This window comes from Hesperophylax consimilis, chromosome 4, assembly GCF_061612785.1.
Source record: "Hesperophylax consimilis isolate HC1 chromosome 4, BYU_Hcon_1.0, whole genome shotgun sequence".
Classification (NCBI taxonomy): Eukaryota; Metazoa; Arthropoda; class Insecta; order Trichoptera; family Limnephilidae; genus Hesperophylax; species Hesperophylax consimilis.
In genome coordinates this window covers 27,386,792-27,406,863 of record NC_142839.1, presented here as the reverse complement: position 1 = coordinate 27,406,863, position 20,072 = coordinate 27,386,792, and the positions used below count along the sequence as shown (strand labels likewise).

The following is a 20,072-nucleotide window of genomic DNA, read 5'->3' as shown; positions in this document are numbered from 1 at the left end:
GTTACCTGTATGTTTTATGGTCAAGTTAGGTCGGCAATTAAGGCGATTTAACCAGCGGACGAGAATTCGAATTTCGTTAAAAGACGATCTCGCGATCGGACGTTTTTTTAGACCGAGACAGAAATACCGAATTCATTCCGCTGCGAGCCGTACACTCGCGCGGCAGTGAAAACTACAGCATGGTTCCGATGAAATAACAATTATTGTTGTTTAATTCTTGGTTGTAGCTTTCTTCCTTATAAGTAGTTACATACATATTTGTAAATTATACGTCGGAGTGCGTAAACATAAATAAATACAAATGCAGTTTGTTGACATGGTAGATATAAAATATGTAGGTATATAAATATACATTTAAAAAAATTTCAAATATTTGTTTAATTTGTTTTTTTTTTAAATATTTTACACGAGTTTTCCAAAGGTGAGTAAAAATCTTTTGTTTTACTTATTTATTCGTTTGTCCGAAAGGTATTACCGGTAAGTTTTATTTCTAATACTTATCTTCAAAGTATTACTTGATTTGATATGTATGACATTGAAAAGAGGGTTTATTCCTTACAACTGAAGTAGTTTATATATTAAAACTAGGTTTTATTTCCAACTATTTTCTACGGTACCTACCTACATATGTAGTTATGCGATTGCATAATATTGTATCGCTTTCATGTATTTGTTTTCATGATTAACGGAGCGACCTGACTCGTCTAATTTTCGAAATGTTATCAAATTCACGAGTAAAAATCATAGGTTTGTATGTCAAAAATAACCTTGTTTTTTTTTCCTAAAACAAGAAGCTCAATTCACAATATGACATTATGAAACTGACAAAAAGTAACACAAAAAACATTAAATATGTTGAATTATACCAATGTAATAGTGAATTGGACAATAAAATAGAAATTATGAACAAAAAAATGATTTGAATCGCACATCACGAATCGAAATTCATTTGGTTCGTGTCACTTTTTGACTACCAATCACAAACAGTTTCACGTAATTTGGCATAAGTTTTAACATTTATACATGAAAAAACGATAACAGACATAAACTCCTGTCCATAGTTGATTCTTTTCCCTGGAAATTAAACAACACAAAATTATCGCCAAATGTTATAAAAATATGTGCTTATTCTGACTGATTCTTTCGAACGACCCTGTAGCATATAAGTACGAACAATGTACACGGATAATTAAATATCACTAACCTTTGTTTTTTCTGAAAATATATCTCCCACGTACGTTTTTGATGCCGTAATTTGTGCTATCTAATAAAACTTTTTTTCGAGGGTATTTTCCTCCTCATTTTTAAGCGAGGAATTTCTTTAAAATGTTATCAAGTCGACTGGCGTAGAATAGACGTCTGCTCGCCGCCCTGTCGCAGCGGGGAATGATAAAATTTCGGCTTGCGCGCCGGGGCAAGACACAAACAACAAACGCGAATCGAAATTAATTACTATTATATACTTTAAGAATATATTTTTTGGTCATAAATTATTTCTAATGTTTCAATTATGTCTTGGTAAATTATTTTTCTAAAAAAATCTGAACTATACCAATTTGTAAGACCATAAATAAATAGTCCAATTGAGGGATTTTCGTCACAAAACGCGTGCTCGGATTTATTTATTAGTAATTTTATTTGAAATAAAAACAAAATTCTTATACATACATATGATAGATAATTTATTGATTGTTTATACATTATTATTCAATGATTTGAAATATTTGTTGTATAATACAACTTCACCTTTGAAAATGCAACAAATCTGCGCATCGTCCAACGGTAACACTTTATTATGATATGAAAATAATATTATTTTTCAAAATTTTACATCTTACTTTACAAGATAAAATAACGATCTTTCGAAATCAATTTGTGTTTTTTTCTAGAAAAGTGTCCATACGTCTAAAACTGGCCTCAAAAATGCCAAATTTCAGGTCAAGTCTACCTATTTCGCCTTAATTAGTATCTATAAATAAACTGCATTTAAAGTTTTACAAATCGTTTACCTAATAATTCATATTGTTATGTTTTACGTGTTTATATTTTTCGTTAACCAGACTAGTATTAATTATATTAATATCAAAAATATATTCAATACCAGTTTTTAATAGTTTTAAAACCACAATACACATTTAATCACGAATTACTATCATACGCTTAATAAAGTGCATCATCATTCATCGGCTAATGCTTTTTACTATGATGAATGAAACATATTTGCACTGACACTTGACTTGACCCAGATGGATCAACTACGCTAACCAATTAAAAGGATTAACCGGATATCAAAACAAAGAACATAATAAACAATAGATACGCGTGAGTAGTCCGCTTGAACTGTTTTTATTTCTGGGGTCATATATTTTTTGTTTCACGATCGGTCGTAACTTCGCGCGTCGCATCCCACGACTCAATTGTCCCTAATATTGTTGTACAAACGTTTTTTCAATCGGTTACTACCAATATTTGAATATATTGTTTGTTCGTCAGTATCTCTGGCTTCTTTTTTATAGTGTTGGCAGGTGGGTTATGCACAATAAAGTTTCTACGGTCATTTATTATTTTTCTGTAAATAATGTCATGATCATTTTTTTCTGTAAATAATCACATGATCAGTGTTGACGCTTCAATTTTTAAGAACTAGTCATAATTATTTAATTAGTGTAGGTTTATTGTTATAGACTGTAGAATAATTTTAACAAAAAAATCAACCCGTAAAAAGATATCTTTTTAAAGTGTAATATATTTTTTTAATTTTCTTTCTAGATACGCACATCTCTTGGTCGGCTAGTAGTCGATTTCAAAGATTTTTTTATTTTTGTTTTGGTTTGACTGAGGATTGTACCCCCTTCTTATGGACTAGCTCTTAAACTGCTGTAAACTTTTAAGAAAAATCTAAAATTAGATTGAGTGTTGAACCTTCCTCCCCAAGGGACTAGAGTCAATACCACAAACACCTAAGCCGAATCCTAGTTGGATAGTGCATTTATTTCGTATATTAACTAAATATAATCATATAAAACAACAGTCAAACTTCTCGGTGTCAATTTAGATTCAGACTTTTCGTTTAAAAATCAAATAAATAGGACTGTAAGCACCGGTTTTTTCACCTAAGACAACTCAAGTCTGTCCGAAGAAACCTTCCTACAGAAGCAACAAAACTACTTATCAACTCTTACGTAGTCTCACGTCTCGATTACTGCAACGGCGTTTATGCCAGCCTTCCAAAATATCAAATTGACAAACTTTAATCAGTGTTTAATGCAGCAGCACGGCTCATAACCGGGGTTTCAAAATATTCGGACATTTCAGAACCCCTTCGTAACCTTCACTGGCTCAAGTGCCCTGGAAGAATCCAGTACAAACTGTGCTGGATGGTGTTTAAATCCATCAATGAAATGGCTCCACCCTACATCTCTGAACTATGCGTCCCGGAAAACACTGGTCTGAGGTAGTCAACTCTTAGATCAGCAACATCATCAGCTGTAGGCAGACTGATAGAACCTAAGCGCAAGCCAAATACTAAGTTTGGTGATCGCGCTTTCGGTGTATCTGGGCCGAAGGCTTGGAATAAACTCCCTCCGGAACTAAGATCCATAACAAGTCCAACAGAATTCAGGTCTAAACTAAAAACTTACCTTTTTAAGCTGTCGTACCCTTAGATTAAATATACCATTCCTAAGAGAAAGTCCAGTTATATTCAATTTTTCAATTAAGTCCTAAACCTGTATCTAAATTTCGCCAATAAACAATTAGATAATGTTAATTAAGTGTTAATCTCAAGTGACCTACCAGGTAAGTATTGTACTGTATATTTTCTCTATAAATATTTAAGTAATAACATAGATCACTGTAGAAATGTATTATAAGTTTGTACAGCGCCCTTGAGGTGATTTTGCACAAAAACGGCGCTATACATGTCATCCAATTATTATTATTATTACTATTATTAACTGTTGTAAATTTTTAAATGTAAAGTCAACCAATCTCAGAAAAATGCGTGAGTGTGCGTGAGTGTGCGTGAGTGAGGGTGAGTGTGCGTGAGTGTGCGTGAGTGTGCATGAGTGTGCATGAGTGTGCATGAGTGCCACCAAAATCATTGCCATCGAGTTTATCTGCCGAGTTTCAGCTCTATCGGTTGTCGGGAAGTGGGTTAATTTCCACTTCCAAGACTCCATTTCATTCATTTATTCATTCAATCAAGGAAACATAATCTAAATTCCAATAGATGTATTAAAAAACGGGGGTATTGAAGGTATAAAGACTAACATTCACTTTCATCGCCGTTTCAGAAAATATTTGAGTCTTTGGAGAAAATTTCTACTACTGACAAAGCTGTCAGTCAATACACCCCTAATAAAGTGTGCAGAGAAAATAAACACATTTTCAAAAAAAAACTGTCTTAAAGTTACTATGACATCATGCTATATTTCATGTTTCCAACTTTATGTCCGGGTTAAATCTTCCCCACAGGAAAAACTAAACCCTTCGACACACTTTTCCACAAATGATTATCTAGTCAATCCACATTGGGGCAAGTGCATTATGTTAGCATAATAAATACAAAACAATACAAGAAAAACACCTCAACTCACCAGAGATCAAATTGGAAAATAACTCACCGACTCCAGATATTTTCATATCACAGGGTTCGGCTCGGTAGAACTCCTAACTGGACCTATAAATCCTGCTGATCCCTCAATAGAAATATTTAATAAATCTTTCGTAATCCTACATGTATTTAAAATGACTGATTTTTGCATTTTTATATATAAATTCTTTGACAGATTTAATACGCCTAAATTTAAAATGATAGAGCTATGTATAATGCCATTATAATTGTTATCAGTGGCGGTTCTTCCCTTAGGTCAATTGGTGTTTGACCCCCCAAAATTATAAGACAACAATAATAAATATAATAATCAATTATGTGCATCAAAACATTTAAAATGTAACGCGAAACAGCGGCGGCGGCGAGTGACTAGCAGTGACATCTGTTGTCTCTAATAGAAGCTTTCATTCACAAGTCCACACGATTGGCTGGGTCAATTTAAAGAATGTCCAATTTGGCATCTTCTGTCCCTACGCGCGCCATAGAATAAACGAGATGGCACTATATTTTTCGTCGAAGTAAAAATTAGCTTCCGAAGAAAGTTTAGGGACGCTTAGGTCATGACCGTGGGGGAGACAACACGGTGAATATTATATGTTTTACAGAGATGGTGACATAAACAAATGTCGTTTTTTCATTTTACACGCTTGTAGTGTGTGGAACAATGGTTGTTTTTCAATTGCATAGTTCGGGAAAGGATTAGAATAATTATTTATGTTGTTATCGATTTAGAATGAAACAAAACAAAAAACGTCAAAAATCATTGTCAAATAGAATCAAACACTGATTTTATTTATTTTAATGTTGTGGACAACTACATTAAAACTTAATATCTTAAAAATAATTTGCCGTAAGTACATGGATTGTGTATTTATTTCCAATTTATTATATTAACATAATATTTATTTAGAGTCCGCGACTCTAAAACTCTATAACAAATTGATATAGTTAATAATATATGGGCATTTTTCACAATATCAAATAAAGATTAGTCACACATTTTTTTCAAATGACCTACCACGACTGAATCCCTAGAGCCGCCTCTGATTGTTATCTTTAATTAATCTTTAGTTAATTATCTATTATTTTACCTCCATAAAGCGCCTTGTTTGGTGGGTCGTTTAAAAAACTAAGGAAAGGTTAAGTTTGTCTTAACTCAATCAAATATAATCAAACCTTAGTTAACTTATCATAAACCTAACCTAACTTAAACTATTCGTATTGATTCTGTTGTTCTCCAGAACTCATTTTCGTTTTATCAGATGGTTTGATTTAAAAAAAGCAATTACCTAGTACAATAAATTCTTAGATGTCTAGAAAAGTTAATCTTCCACTAGCCTTGTAAATAGCTCCCAGCGAGTCGTCTCAATTGACGTGCCATATTTTTGGTATATCCTCAGTAATAAGCTTATTTGTACGAACATAATATTATGTAGCAAAGCCTTTAAAAATGTGTCGCAGAACGCAGACCCAACTTCGCCTCATTAGTCTTGTTTTGTCAAGCAAATTTGTTTGAATATGTATTATTGGACAAACAAAAGTCGAATAATAAAAGTGTGGATATACTTTTCATCACTACTATTGTGTAAACGTTGTGAGCGTATGCACACATGCACTCTACTATATATCATCCCAAAAACATTTGTTCAAATAAATGTATTCTACGTGTACAAGTGTACCCAAATAGTGTACACTTATCATGCGGCAGTTGTCTGTCGAACGAATGTTGTTTTCTAAAATTTCAACCACTGAACCAATTCGCAGCCAAATATTTTATTTGTTCGTTTTTTGGGATGTATGTATGTAGGTTCAGAGATGTGCAAAATGGGTACCCAAAACCATTTGAAATGGGTCTAAACTTTTCCATTTGAAAATGCAAAATGCAAAATGGTTTTTAGAAAAGCATTTCAAATGCAAAATGCAAAATACCTGTTTTCAAAATGCATTGAAAATGCAAAATGGTTTCTCAGGTCAAACAATTAAAATAAATATAGAATTTTTAAACAATTTTGTCATTTAATAATGGACATCAATGTAGAACAAACATTATACATGATGGTAAATCCAAAAACACCACGACTACAGATTATGAAACCACAAAAAATTTGCTCGGGACTAATGTTGCCAACGTAAAAACATAGAAACTGCTATCTAACATTTAATATTACAGCGTCATGGCCCCACGTTCAGTATTTGAATCAGTATTTTTTGTAATGGTATCACTCAATTGCCAGGGCTCCTACCAGGGAGCAACTTGACAAATGTAAATTATCTCTCATAGCTAGGGTTGAGGACCGACTGATATTTGGGGCTTATGAAAAAAAGATGAGTGGAGATAGTAGGAAGAATGTTGCAAAAAAGCATTTAAAATGGAAAATGCATTGAGAAAAGCATTTAAAATGCAAAATGCAAAATGGTTTTTAGAAAAGCATTTAAAATGCAAAATGGAAAATACCCATTTTGCATTTCCATTTGAAATGGATTTATTTGAAATAAAGCACATCTCTGTGTAGGTTATATGAAACCAATTTCTATGCAAAACAACAATTTATTTTTCATGCATTTGTTTTAAATTACTAGACCGGAGGATATACGAGTAGTAACTATGATGTACATATATTGATATCTTACCGTAACAATAGTGATAATAAGGGCAATATGTGTATAAATTGGCACCAGCGTATTTTCTTTTACACGATAGTGATAATAAGGGTTATGCATACAGTCGCAGTGGCAACTCGTGGCTTTTGGGTGTTCTAGAGTGATAATATTACAAAAAATGGCATTAATGATGTTGTTGTAACCGAAAATGAATTTAAGTGAATGAAAAAAATCGGTGTTTTGTATGAAGATAAATATCATTTTGACCGTGCGCCTCACGGATTTCCTGAAAATCTTCATACAAAAAACCGAATTAAAAAAAAAAAAAATACATATTCAGATACAACAACACCAATAATGTCGAATTTATCAAACTTAGCAACCTATCACACTCAAAAGTCACGAGCCTCCACTCCATACGGGTTGCAAATAAATAAAAACAAATAAAACCTAGTTAACAGAATGAAAACATGATTTTTTAGAGTAGGTATTGATCATAATACTGTGCTCATATTTTTTCTTCTAAAATATGATTTATCGTGGCAATATTTAATATTGGACGATCGGGGAAAACAAACACTGGTCACTGTTCAACTTTCAATGTAATGTACTGGGCAACTCTGTTGGTGTTCACATATTATTTTTGTTGAATCAAATTATTAGGGCAAAAATCATTCGATTAAATCCAAGCAAATAATATCCTAAAATATTTTTTTTTGTTTTACTCCAACTTTAAAGCCAGACACAGGAGAGAATATTTAAAAAAAATGAACCTCTTGTCTCATCCTCATGGCTACAAAGGAAAACCTTCACGCTCTAAATATATTCTAGATCTTAAAAAAACACATCCTGACATTGGCAAAATTATGCAGTTATCGGACCAACAAAGCACATTACATCACTTGACATTGAATAGTTGATCTTTATTTTCATATTCTTGAAAATGCTCCGAGTTCACCTGCGTCACTAAATCCATGCCAAAAGATAATAGGAGATGTCTCACTCGGCGGTGTTCTTTTGAAATATTAATAAGAATATAACATTTCGTACTGGGAATTTAATATGCCAATTGAGCCCCCTATGTAACTTATTTTCTACATCCACCTACGATTCCAAATTGACATTTTGGTGAGACAAGACAATGAAAAATAATGAGGTCGATTGATTTTTATAAAGCGTGAATATGATTTTTCCTTTTTTAATCCTTTTTGAAAGCCAATCAACTCTTTTCAGCTCGCACTATCTCTTCATCATGAGTTATGAAAATCTATTCAACTTTTTTTAAATGAGACATGTTCCCATATTGTGTGTTCCATTATTCGACGACGGTTTAAAAAATATATTTATTTTGAAAGAGAGCTAATGAAATCATTAGTCAGGTAGGTATGCTGTCCTTGTTCTATCGGTATTACAATGGAAGATGCTCTGAGGAACTAGCGTCATTGATCCCTTCGGCACCGGTGCGTAGTCGGGACACACGCCAAACGCGCGCCCAACATTTGTACACGGTTGACATTTGTCACGTGAGAACGGGTCGCTTCTACGATTCGTTCTTAGGTTCAACAGCTCGGCTGTGGAACGAACTGCCGGCCTCTGTGTTTCCTCCTTCCTACAACATGGGATTCTTCAAGACCCATTTTCACTCCTTCCTCTCCACAAAAAGACCCTCCACACAGCATCCCCAAAGATGACATAGGCCCTGAGGGAAATTATTTTCTTCAGGGCCTCCTGTGTGGAGTTAATATAAAAAAAAAAAAAAAACAAAAAAAAACAAAATTAAAAGTAAATACATTTTTATATGCGCAGTGTCCTAAAACTCAACGCTATCCTTTGGAGGGCTGATAAGCCGACCCTTGACTTACCTTAAAATCATAACATTACCAGTACTTTAATAAAAAGTCGTTAGTTTAAAAAATAATACTAATAGTGCCATACCATTAGAAAATAAAAACATATTATTATGAACATAGATATTTAGTTTCATACAATTTAAAATTATACAACTTTTATTTTAACGTTATGTTTTCGTATGCCTGCAAATGTAGTGCCTATGTATTGAGAGATGTTTTGTTCGAAAGCCGTTGTTACAGAAATTATGTGACTCCGCTGCTGATAAAAATAGACCCAGAAACATTCCAAGTAAAATAAAAAAATAAATTACACGAAAATAATAAATTGCACTACAAATACATAACACAATTATTATATAGGTCAGATACTAATCTTCCATTCATTTTCTGAATTTTACAGGAAATCAACGGAAAGTTCACAGTGACTTTATTACTTTACGATTTATAATTGTATTTCACGACCGGGTTTTTCCCAAAATCTCTAAATAGTATAAAACAAAGTCGCTATCCGAGTCTGTCTGTTTGTGCGCTTAGTTCTTCTAAACTACGCAGCGGATTTTGATAGGATTTTCACTATCATTTGGAGAATTTGTTCCGAAAGGTTTATGTATACAAAACATTCCTATTATATTTATAGAATGTATAGAAAGGTTTATGTATACAAAACATTCCTATTATATTTATAGAATGTATAGAAAGGTTTATGTATACAAAACATTCCTATTATATTTATAGAATGTATAGAAAGGTTTATGTATACAAAACATTCCTATTATATTTATAGAATGTATAGAAAGGTTTATGTATACAAAACATTCCTATTATATTTATAGAATGTATAGAAAGGTTTATGTATACAAAACATTCCTATTATATTTATAGAATGTATAGAAAGGTTTATGTATACAAAACATTCCTATTATATTTATAGAATGTATAGAAAGGTTTATGTATACAAAACATTCCTATTATATTTATAGAATGTATAGAAAGGTTTATGTATACAAAACATTCCTATTATATTTATAGAATGTATAGAAAGGTTTATGTATACAAAACATTCCTATTATATTTATAGAATGTATAGAAAGGTTTATGTATACAAAACATTCCTATTATATTTATAGAATGTATAGAAAGGTTTATGTATACAAAACATTCCTATTATATTTATAGAATGTATAGAAAGGTTTATGTATACAAAACATTCCTATTATATTTATAGAATGTATAGAAAGGTTTATGTATACAAACATTCCTATTATATTTATAGAATGTATAGAAAGGTTTATGTATACAAAACATTCCTATTATATTTATAGAATGTATAGAAAGGTTTATGTATACAAAACATTCCTATTATATTTATAGAATGTATAGAAAGGTTTATGTATACAAAAAATTCCTATTATATTTATAGTATGTGTAGAAAAGTTGAGTAACGCCGGGTACAGGTCAACTAGTATATTATAAGTTAACTTCTTTGGGGAGGTGCACAGGTACTCCCTTTCAGTGTCTCATCAAAGGTTTTCTAAATAAAACTTCTGTCTTACTAAACTTATTAGATTCTTATGCATCAGTTCAGCGTTGGTATAGTTAGGAAAGCCAGCATCAAGTCCGGTTTAACTATACCTACGCCTTCGGTACCAGTGTCCATTATAATCTTCCCTGATATGGACACTGTTACGCTGTCCGAAACTTTCGCTAAAGAAGGAAGAAGAGTAATATGGCATTATAACCCAGAAATTAATTACGATAATACAAGGCTGTGAAAATCTCAAATCATAATACGAGGGTATATTATAGGGGGTTAAAAAAGTACTGAGATAATCGCATTTGTACAAATGATAGTAGAACATATGTATAGTAAAATTAAAAAATCGTAAAATTCTTTTTATTTTGACATTTTAAACTGGAAAACATAAAAATTGACTTAATGCGTTCTGTCGTTATACCCTCGATATTATCATACTTACTGAGAGCAACCTAAACTTATGCTGTTCGTATAGTGATTTGTTTTTGGGGTATTATGCCGTGTTGCGCTACCTCCTTCTTTAGCCAACGTTTCGGACAGCATTGCAGTGTCCATCATCAGGGCAGAAGTGTTATCTTACTCTGGCAGATTAAGATTACACATCTGTCATGGTTACCAAGAACGGGTTAATATTCAAGTTCAGTTTACAGAATCCGAACGATTCATCAAATTTCAAAGTTAAAATTCAAGTTCCCGTGAATTTTTCAAGTACTTTTATTATTTCATCATGGGCCGGTTGCCTCACAGTACCTACATGAATAATAACTTCTACAGAAAGTAAATTATAACTATGAAATTTGATGAATTGTTCAAATTCTGTGAAATATTCAGGATGGGTTGTTTCGTAGAATTTGAACAATTCATCAAATTTCAACTTTATTTTCAGGTTCTGCGAAAGACCTATTCAATTTCTGTTATCATATCATTATAGGCTTTTTGCTTGACAGAACTGAAATAATAACAGAACTTGAAAAAATCTTTCACAGAACTTGAAAAATAACTTTGAAATTTTAAGAATTGTTCAAATTCTCTGAAACCACCGGTCCTTAATGTTTAACTCCTCATGTAGGTATAAATCGATAACGATACAATAGATATGATTTTCCCAATTCATAATATCTAATTACGTTTATTCTTAATTTGATCTTTTCCAGGAAATGTTTTCACCGAGACTACGCAGATGGTAGTATTTCAAATGGCGCCTCTGCAGGCGGTGGCGTTATTCCTGTACGTCAGCACGCTCCTCGCAGGGGCTGAGGGAAATGCCTGCCTCGCACACTTACCGGGTAACTTTCTACTTAGATCCTTATTGATTTAGTCCACGATCAAAGGAACGGATGTTTTTGCACAGTCAAATTTTCGTTATTATTTTAGAACAAGGTTGCAAAACTCTTTGGAACTTGAAATTAACAAAAAATCGTCGAAATTGCATTTTGTAAAATCTGACACGCCGGCCGTCCTGACAATAGATATAGTGTAATGACCATGCTGTAGGTTTCTTTGGAAAATAAAGTATGTTGAGAAAATCATGAATAGGTAAGCTTCTTACGAAAATTCAAGACAGCAAATCTATGAATTCAACTAATTATTAGTATTGCTTTTGCCTTTTATTGCGCCTGAGGTCACTACTGCCCCTGGATATCTCTAGTGCAGGGGTGCTCAAACGGTCGATCGCGATCGACCGGTCGATCGCGAGTGCTTTTTGAGTCGATCTCGAGAAAAATTTCCCATTTTTCATATCTTCTTTTTTATTATTTATTTGTAGTTTGTAGAATTCAAAATATCGCAATCGACTAACTGACGAACATATTTATTTATTTATTTATATATATAATTTGTACATTTATTTATAACAATTACAGGTAATAAAGCCTAAGACGTTATAATTGTACCATTTATGCAGTGTATATGCAATGCCAAAAATCTCGCAAATGCGCTATAGGACACAAAAAATAAATCTAATTTCTTATCTACCGCATTCAAAAAGCACGTAGCTCTCCCCACAGGTGAGTTCATTAATAAATTAGTGCGGCTTGCTCTACTATATAGAAGATTGTGATGACGTCCTCGAGAGTGAGACTCTGGTACAAAAAAATTTAATTGGGCCAGTATCTCATTATTAGATAAGTGACCGTTTATTAGTTGGAAAAAATATTTAAGCAAAGCAATACCTCTACGTGTCTCTAGGGAGTGGTAATTGGTCATGCCTAATATATAAATCGATGGGTAAAGCCAAGGGTAACGTCCATAGAGCCGCGAGAATAAAAACCTTAAAAAAAATTTATGGACTCTTTCAATGCGTAAAGTGTATGTTAATTCATGTGGAGCCCAGATGATCGAGTTTGATTCAAGTACACTTAGGACTAGTGTGTTATATAATAACGTCAGTGTTTTTGTGTTACAAAACGGATATGAGTTTCTAATTACGAAGCCGAGAAGCCTGTATCCTCTGCTTATTAAATCATCGATGTGTTGGTGAAAGGTTAGTTTGCTGTCGTAAATAACTCCTAGATCTTTGATTTGGTTTAGGTGTTGGAGAATATGTCATCGTGCTTGCGATTAGCACTCGGTAATTACGTACCATCGTTTGAAAAGTATGCTGAGGACATATAGTGCCATGCTTCAACATCCAAAGTCATTATTTAGTTAAGTTTAGAAACTAGAACTCGTTTGTTTTTTGTAAAAACCAATAAACTTGCAATTTTGTATAAATATAAGTTTTTTCATGGACTTTTTAGTGCAGACCTCCACCTACCTTGACTAAAAAAATGCATATTACGAACTAAATTCTGTCGTTCCTCCAAATTCTATGTGGATTGGTGGCCATGCAATTTTGCAACGTCCCTACCTACATAGACGACAATCCTGCATCACACATACTTGCAGCCTCTCAGAGTCGATCGATCGGAATCTAATAATATTGAGGTAGATCGCCAGCAGTTCAAGTTTGAGCACCCCTGCTCTAGTGCCCCACGGGAGGTGATATCGCCAATTTTGGGAATCTCTGATCAGTTTAAAATATTTTATATGTCCTCGGGTTTGTGAGAAATATTTACTGAAATAATATAATACTTATTGAAATATACATATAATTTATTTAAATTATATGTATATTTATTAAAATAAAGTATTTGTTAGAGTATTTCATCCAATAGAACCGATGGGATATCGTGAATTTTGACGATATAATAAAATTAACACGTTTTATGATTGAAAATACTTTTTGAGGATTAGCTTGGTGTGATTATTTATTGCATCTCACTATACATAAAACACTTTTTTTTCACATAAAAATCAACCTCACTAGGACTAAGCCTGTATCGAGGTTAACAATTTACATTTGAGTGAAGAAAACATAAGAGTAATCACAAACATAAAGTAATTCTACATGCAACACAAAATATTTCAAAATTAAAGAATAAATAAGTATAAGATGTGTTACCAGATGGGTAATTTCACAGTATATTGTAACAGTATTTGAACCATAACTAATCATTAAATTCAAAAGTTATTTTTTATGAAACTAACTTGTGGGGTCAAACTTGACTCTATTTGAAGTTATTGAAATTTTGATAGTTTTTCGGTTGATTTTAAATTCTTTTCGTTAATATTGTTTATTTTAAAAAATAAGTTATACGTCTTTTGGTTTTTGTAATGTATTTTTCTACATTTCCCTTATTTAAAAAATATATATTTAATGCTTTATGAATTTTTTACGGTTAAAAAATAAAGAGTATTTTTTTAAAAATAAAATATAGTTTGTATGTCCACCTGAGTCTTCCATAAAACCAACATATATAATATATGTAATAATTATTATAGTGAGAGATTACAAAATTTCGTCTGCGGGTATTTGCTAGAAGTTAGTTAGTTTTTTTACGTTACATCATTTGGAGAGATAATTTTTATTATTTATTTATTTTTATTTTCGGGTACTTCAGAAACCTGTGTCGTGATTGTGGATTATTATTATTTATGTCTTCTAACTTTTTCCTAAACTTTGTTTCTTTCTAGAAATACTTTAAGCGTGTACAGAGTGTTTTTTTTACTTTGGTAAATGATAATAAAAATTTATCAATGAAAATGTTTAACTTGAATATTGCTCTTGGATCAAAATAGTCCAGGAAATGTACGTTTTATATGAAATATGTGTTAACCAAAAATGGTTACTAAAAAGTAATGACTTGGTTTTTTCAAACTTCATATACCCCTACGTAAATTTGGAAGTCTTGTATATCATATCTCCTTATCCTTTACGTTGCCTTAAACACCTTATGTGAATTTCGAGAATCACATTTTTATTACTTGTTTTATATTTTCCGTACTTTTATTATGTTTTTTGTATTTGCTACGTATTTTCCTAATTACTAATTAATTAGTTATATAATTCTTTTAATCTATTATATATTAATTTATTTCACTCTACCTACGCAAAATAAGTTAGAATCGTTGATCTTAACAAGGGATACTCCATTAACCAATAAGTAAGGATGCATGTTTCGTATTGTCAAAAAACCTTCATTAGTGAATAAATAAATATTGGAAACGAAACTTTAAACAAAATTTTCACAGGACAACTATTCAATTTATCAACATTTTCTTTTAGTACCTACCTAGGTACATAATTATGAACATATTTCGACGACTCAATTTTTCCCTTACATGCTACAAATATTGTAATATACGGGTATATTATATTCCAAAAAGCGCATTTATTTATGAATTTATAAAAATAAACATTTTGATGTACAAAACATAATTATAATTTTAAAAAATATGTTTCCGTTTCATATTCATTAGCACCTACACCTTATTTTTATGCACCTATTTTCACCTACGCCACTTCATTTAGAGTATAATGTGTAAAACATGAAATACAAAAAAAAATTACCTATTTCGGTGTTATAGGTAATACAAATCACTAAAATAACACAATTTCGGTTCTTTCAGAAATTTTTTCAGTACCTTAACCTTAATCTTAGGAACACACTTTTGTTGTCTTCATGTAACTATGTTCCTAGAAATACTGTAAAAAAATTCATGAAAAAATACCGAACTGTTTTTTTATAAACAGACCATTTGTGCAAAAACACCTTTTCGAGACACCGTGCGGCGCGGTGTGGTGGCGTGGCGGCGCGGCGTGGTGGCGTGGCGGCGCGGCGTCCTTAAAACTCGAAGGAAAAGTTCAAAAGTTCGTTCAGTCGAAAGGAAAGTCTTTATCATTGTTTATTTTTATTACCTACAACATTTAATGAGTAATATTTCTGTCAGCCGCTCGTATGAGTGTTTATTTTCCAAATAATGTATAGGTACCTAAGTTCCTAGGTGTAATGTTCCTATTAGTAAAAAAAGCGATACAATTTATTTTGAGGATTAAATCCATGAAAAGTGATAGGCCATAAAAGTTTGGGAATCTCTGATTAAAAAGATCAACACAGGTTGCCAATTTATCAACTTAAATCAACTTAGAACGGGACTTTTGAAATTGTCTTAAAATCCACATAGCGAATGTTGATTTAATAAATTTAATATTATTTTCATTACAGCAGTCAAAACGCAAAATCTACATTACCAAGGACAGTCTCTCGACTTCACGTTGCAGACATCAAACAGAATTGGACATCAACTGACGACAGAGGTGTTGAAAATCTTCCTAGAGGAAGTGTTGGGATATCAACACATTAAATTGGTTCAAAATGGAGGAGATATTGGTTTGGGGAAGATGTTCAAGAATATGTTTGATACATTCCAGCACTCGCATTCATTGTAAGTGCCTAACTTAATTAAATCATTATTCTATATACGGTAACTCTATGGGTAACGTTATACCACTATTTTCTAGAAAAAAAAGCTGTGATTCGAGATGTTGGAGGCCAAAGTATTATTGTGATTATTTTTTTGTTATTAGGCCAGCGTTCATCAAACACCATTTCATTTCGCTTCGTTATCATGTACAGTCCACTTCAAGTACATCTAATGCTCCATAATGCGTATGCAGTTTCGAATATTGTTTGTATTACTTCATAAATAACTATATCGGTTGATGAAGAGCTTTTGAAGCCGAATTGATTATCCACAGTGAAGAATTTATCTTTTGTCGGCGTGAATTAAATTTTTCACATACTCTTGAAATCATTGTTGCCACGGATATAGGTTGGTAATTCGCTAATTTTCTAGACGAGTGGGTATTGAGCTGATTCCCTGCTTACCTTAATATGTACAGGAGAAAGACAAGGCAAGTTGGTCGGCGATCATGTAATGCTGCAGTCTGCCGGCGATAGTGTTGCGGTCCACGGAAGTGAGTAGCGCTTCACTGACGCTGCGACAGTGACACAGCGACACTGATTCAGCATCACTGATGCAGCGTCACTAATGCAGCATCACTGACGCTGTGGTCGGAATTTAACCTCTTTATGCTCAATACAATACCTTATTACTATAGCGTCGTACCCTGGACTTTTACGTGGGGTAATTTGCTTAATATTCTTATGGTAATATTATATTAAATATTTTTATCTTAAAACATTCCGAGTACATTGTCGTAGAAATTCTACTGTCGATAAGAAAATAATTTTATTTTAATCTTGAAAGGAGTAATTTCATGGACTGATGAGACTGAGGTAATGTTTGTTGTTTACATTATTCTAATAGTTACATTTTGCATACATATAAGGAAATTGTAGGTGGTGTCTAAGTAGAACGAATGTTAGAAGTGTGGCGGACTTTTATGGGCTTGCATCGTGATATCACATTTATTTATCAATTCGGTTCATGAGAAACAAAGTGATTCATTATATACCTAGTGGGTCGATGATTGATATACTAAAGAAACTCTCCCAACATAAAGTAAATACAGTAGTAAATACTTAGTCTTTCATCAGTAAAATAATATTTTTTTATTGTGTTTATTTCTTGCTAGAGCAATCCCGATGAGTTACAGAACTCATTTTAGGGCAGGAGAAACTTACAATTCATATGTAGGAGGTAGTAGGTACAATTTTACAACGGTATTTTGATATCAAATATAAGTTTCACATTCAATACAGCATAAAAATTAAAAATTATAATATACAATAAAATGATATGATACCTACCTTTTTCGTGCCGAAACTGCCGAATGAAGATGAAGTTGAAGAAGCTGAAAAGTAAAAGAATTTGCAAAAAATAATTTTAGGATCCCAAAATCGATGGTGAATCTGGATGTCCTGGTCACCCCCGACGAGGATCTGCGCAGCTTCCTGAACATCTATCCCATGAATGAGTGCGGGAGCATTACACCTCCAGGACGCTTCGGCTGGTTTATTCCCGAGCAACTGGTTAAACTCATCCCCAACACCAACACGGAGCACTGGAGGTTCTTCAGGGACCCCTCTAACGCGCACCTCTTTGATATCAATAAAGATGACGACTTACTAAAACGCAATTCGGTCAACGCTACGACAAAGCGGTAAGCGTCATTTTCATGTCTGTATTTATTCTATTTTGCATTTTTTCAAGTTGCGTAAACTAATTAATTACAATTATTGCCTGTCTAGATTTTTCTGTGATGAGCCGTACTGCGACGAAGGAATGTACATTCCTGAACAGTGCAAAGGACTGAAGAATCAGTCATGCGCTTTAATGCTATCGTCTTTTCCTGAAAGTACGAGCTTCATAATGGACCACATAGTGGAGTTGAAACTTTATATGAAGGTTATATGGCTGGGTCACAACTTGAGAGAAGTGGTCGACAAATTGACAAACATGTACATTGTACAGAATACAAAAAAGGCGGTGATATTTTTGGAATGGATGCCGGGATACTTCACGATCGGGCGAGAGAAGCTATCACCGGTTTCAGTTCCCAACTGCGAACAATTCAAGTCTTTCTCGACCCTGGGCTGCAAGTACGAAATGACGCGGAACACCAAGCTGGCTTGGACGGAGCTGCAGAATATCGGCAAACCGGCCTTCGAAGCCATACATAAAATACAGTTCGACAAAAGCCAGTACGAAAATTTGTTGCGGTTACATAATTCACGCACTGAGAAGAACATTCAAGCTACCGCCTGCCAGTGGCTGAAAAGCAACGAAAAGATTTGGACAAGTTGGTTGCCGACGAATACCAATAAACGGGATATTTATATAGGAGGAATATTCCCGCTTTCCGGCGCATTTTACAACGCCTACGGCATAGTTCTAGCCGCGCGGATGGCGCAAGACGCGATCAACAACAACTCTACCATTCTCGCGGATTACAATCTGAAGCTGTTGGTCAACGACGGGAAATGCAGAGCGGATATGGTGATGAAAGCCTTCATCGATTACATCTTCAACAACGAATATCAAAACCTTATCGGGGTGCTTGGTCCCGCTTGCTCCGAGACCGTGGAACCCCTCGCCGGAGTATCTCAACATTACTCCACCATAGTGATGTCGTACAGCGCGGAAGGGTCCAGCTTCTCCGACAGGTCCAAGTATCCCTACTTCTTCCGAACTATCGGCGAGAACAAGCAATATAAGCAAGTTTACTTGCACCTCTTCAAGGCTCTCGGCTGGAATCGTATAGCGGCGCTAACGGAAGACGGACAGAAGTATACAGAATACATATCCAGCATGGGAGACATGTTTCAGGAAAATGGCATTTCATTCATAGCCAACATGAAGTTTCCCAGAGAACGCGAAGAATCGTCATTAGCTAGGGTGGGTATGTAATAATATAGGATGATTTGAATGAACAAGTTATCCCTAATTTTAAAATAAACTGACCAAATGTTTCGTTAATATTTCAGTATCTGCAAGATCTGAAAGATAAACGAGCACGCATCATAATCGCCGACGTGTATGACGAGGTAGCGCGCATGGTAATGTGTCAAGCTTACAAACAAGAGATGACTAGCAAACAAGGCTATGTTTGGTTTCTTCCCCCATGGCTGTCAACAGGGTGGTATAATATCACTCACTTCAACAAGTACTTCAAGGAAAATGTCAACTGCACAACTGAAATGATGACAACGGTAAGATTATTTCCACACATGTAGGCACAGGCAAATCAAAAAAGAATTTGTGCATACCGATAATATCCAGAGTTTAAAAAAAAATCCGAAATGGTTTGGAACCCCCGCCAACAGTCCCCATTTACCCCGCAAATGTCCAAAGATACTGGGTACCTACGTAGCGACGTTTACTAATTCCGTTTAAATAAAGTCGCAATTCAATGTTTTTTTTTGTGTTCCATTCTTCAGGTTCCTAACAAAAACTGTTTTTTATCCATTCGGTAAAGCCAAAGATATTATAATATCTTTGAGTAAACCATTACACAAACAAAAATCTCTTTTTTGATTTGCATTGTACCTATTTGCTTATCTGTTCTTATTAGTTTTGAAAAGTGATTTTTAGGCATAAATATTCTTTTTATACCTAAATTTTAAAAAAATTGCCTAGCCTTTATATCACTTTTTAAATGTTCTATTTTGTCGCTGTTCTGTTTAGT

General features: G+C 33.5%; 1 protein-coding gene across 2 annotated transcripts in view; it reads left to right on the top strand.

Annotated features, from left to right (window-relative positions):
* The window catches only part of LOC149424491 (uncharacterized), a 59,986-nt gene that overhangs the window by 33,465 nt on the left and 6,449 nt on the right, over positions 1–20,072 (top strand). Inside the window, exons 2-6 of one of the 2 annotated variants that reach the window (XM_089651618.1) lie at positions 11,755–11,886; positions 16,147–16,366; positions 17,775–18,047; positions 18,136–19,282; positions 19,372–19,596. In XM_089651618.1, the coding sequence (XP_089507744.1) occupies positions 11,781–11,886; positions 16,147–16,366; positions 17,775–18,047; positions 18,136–19,282; positions 19,372–19,596 (1,971 nt within the window). In that variant the 5' untranslated portion in view covers positions 11,755–11,780. The remainder of the gene's footprint in view (positions 1–11,754; positions 11,887–16,146; positions 16,367–17,774; positions 18,048–18,135; positions 19,283–19,371; positions 19,597–20,072) is intronic. The other variant, XM_089651619.1, reaches the window with a different exon arrangement.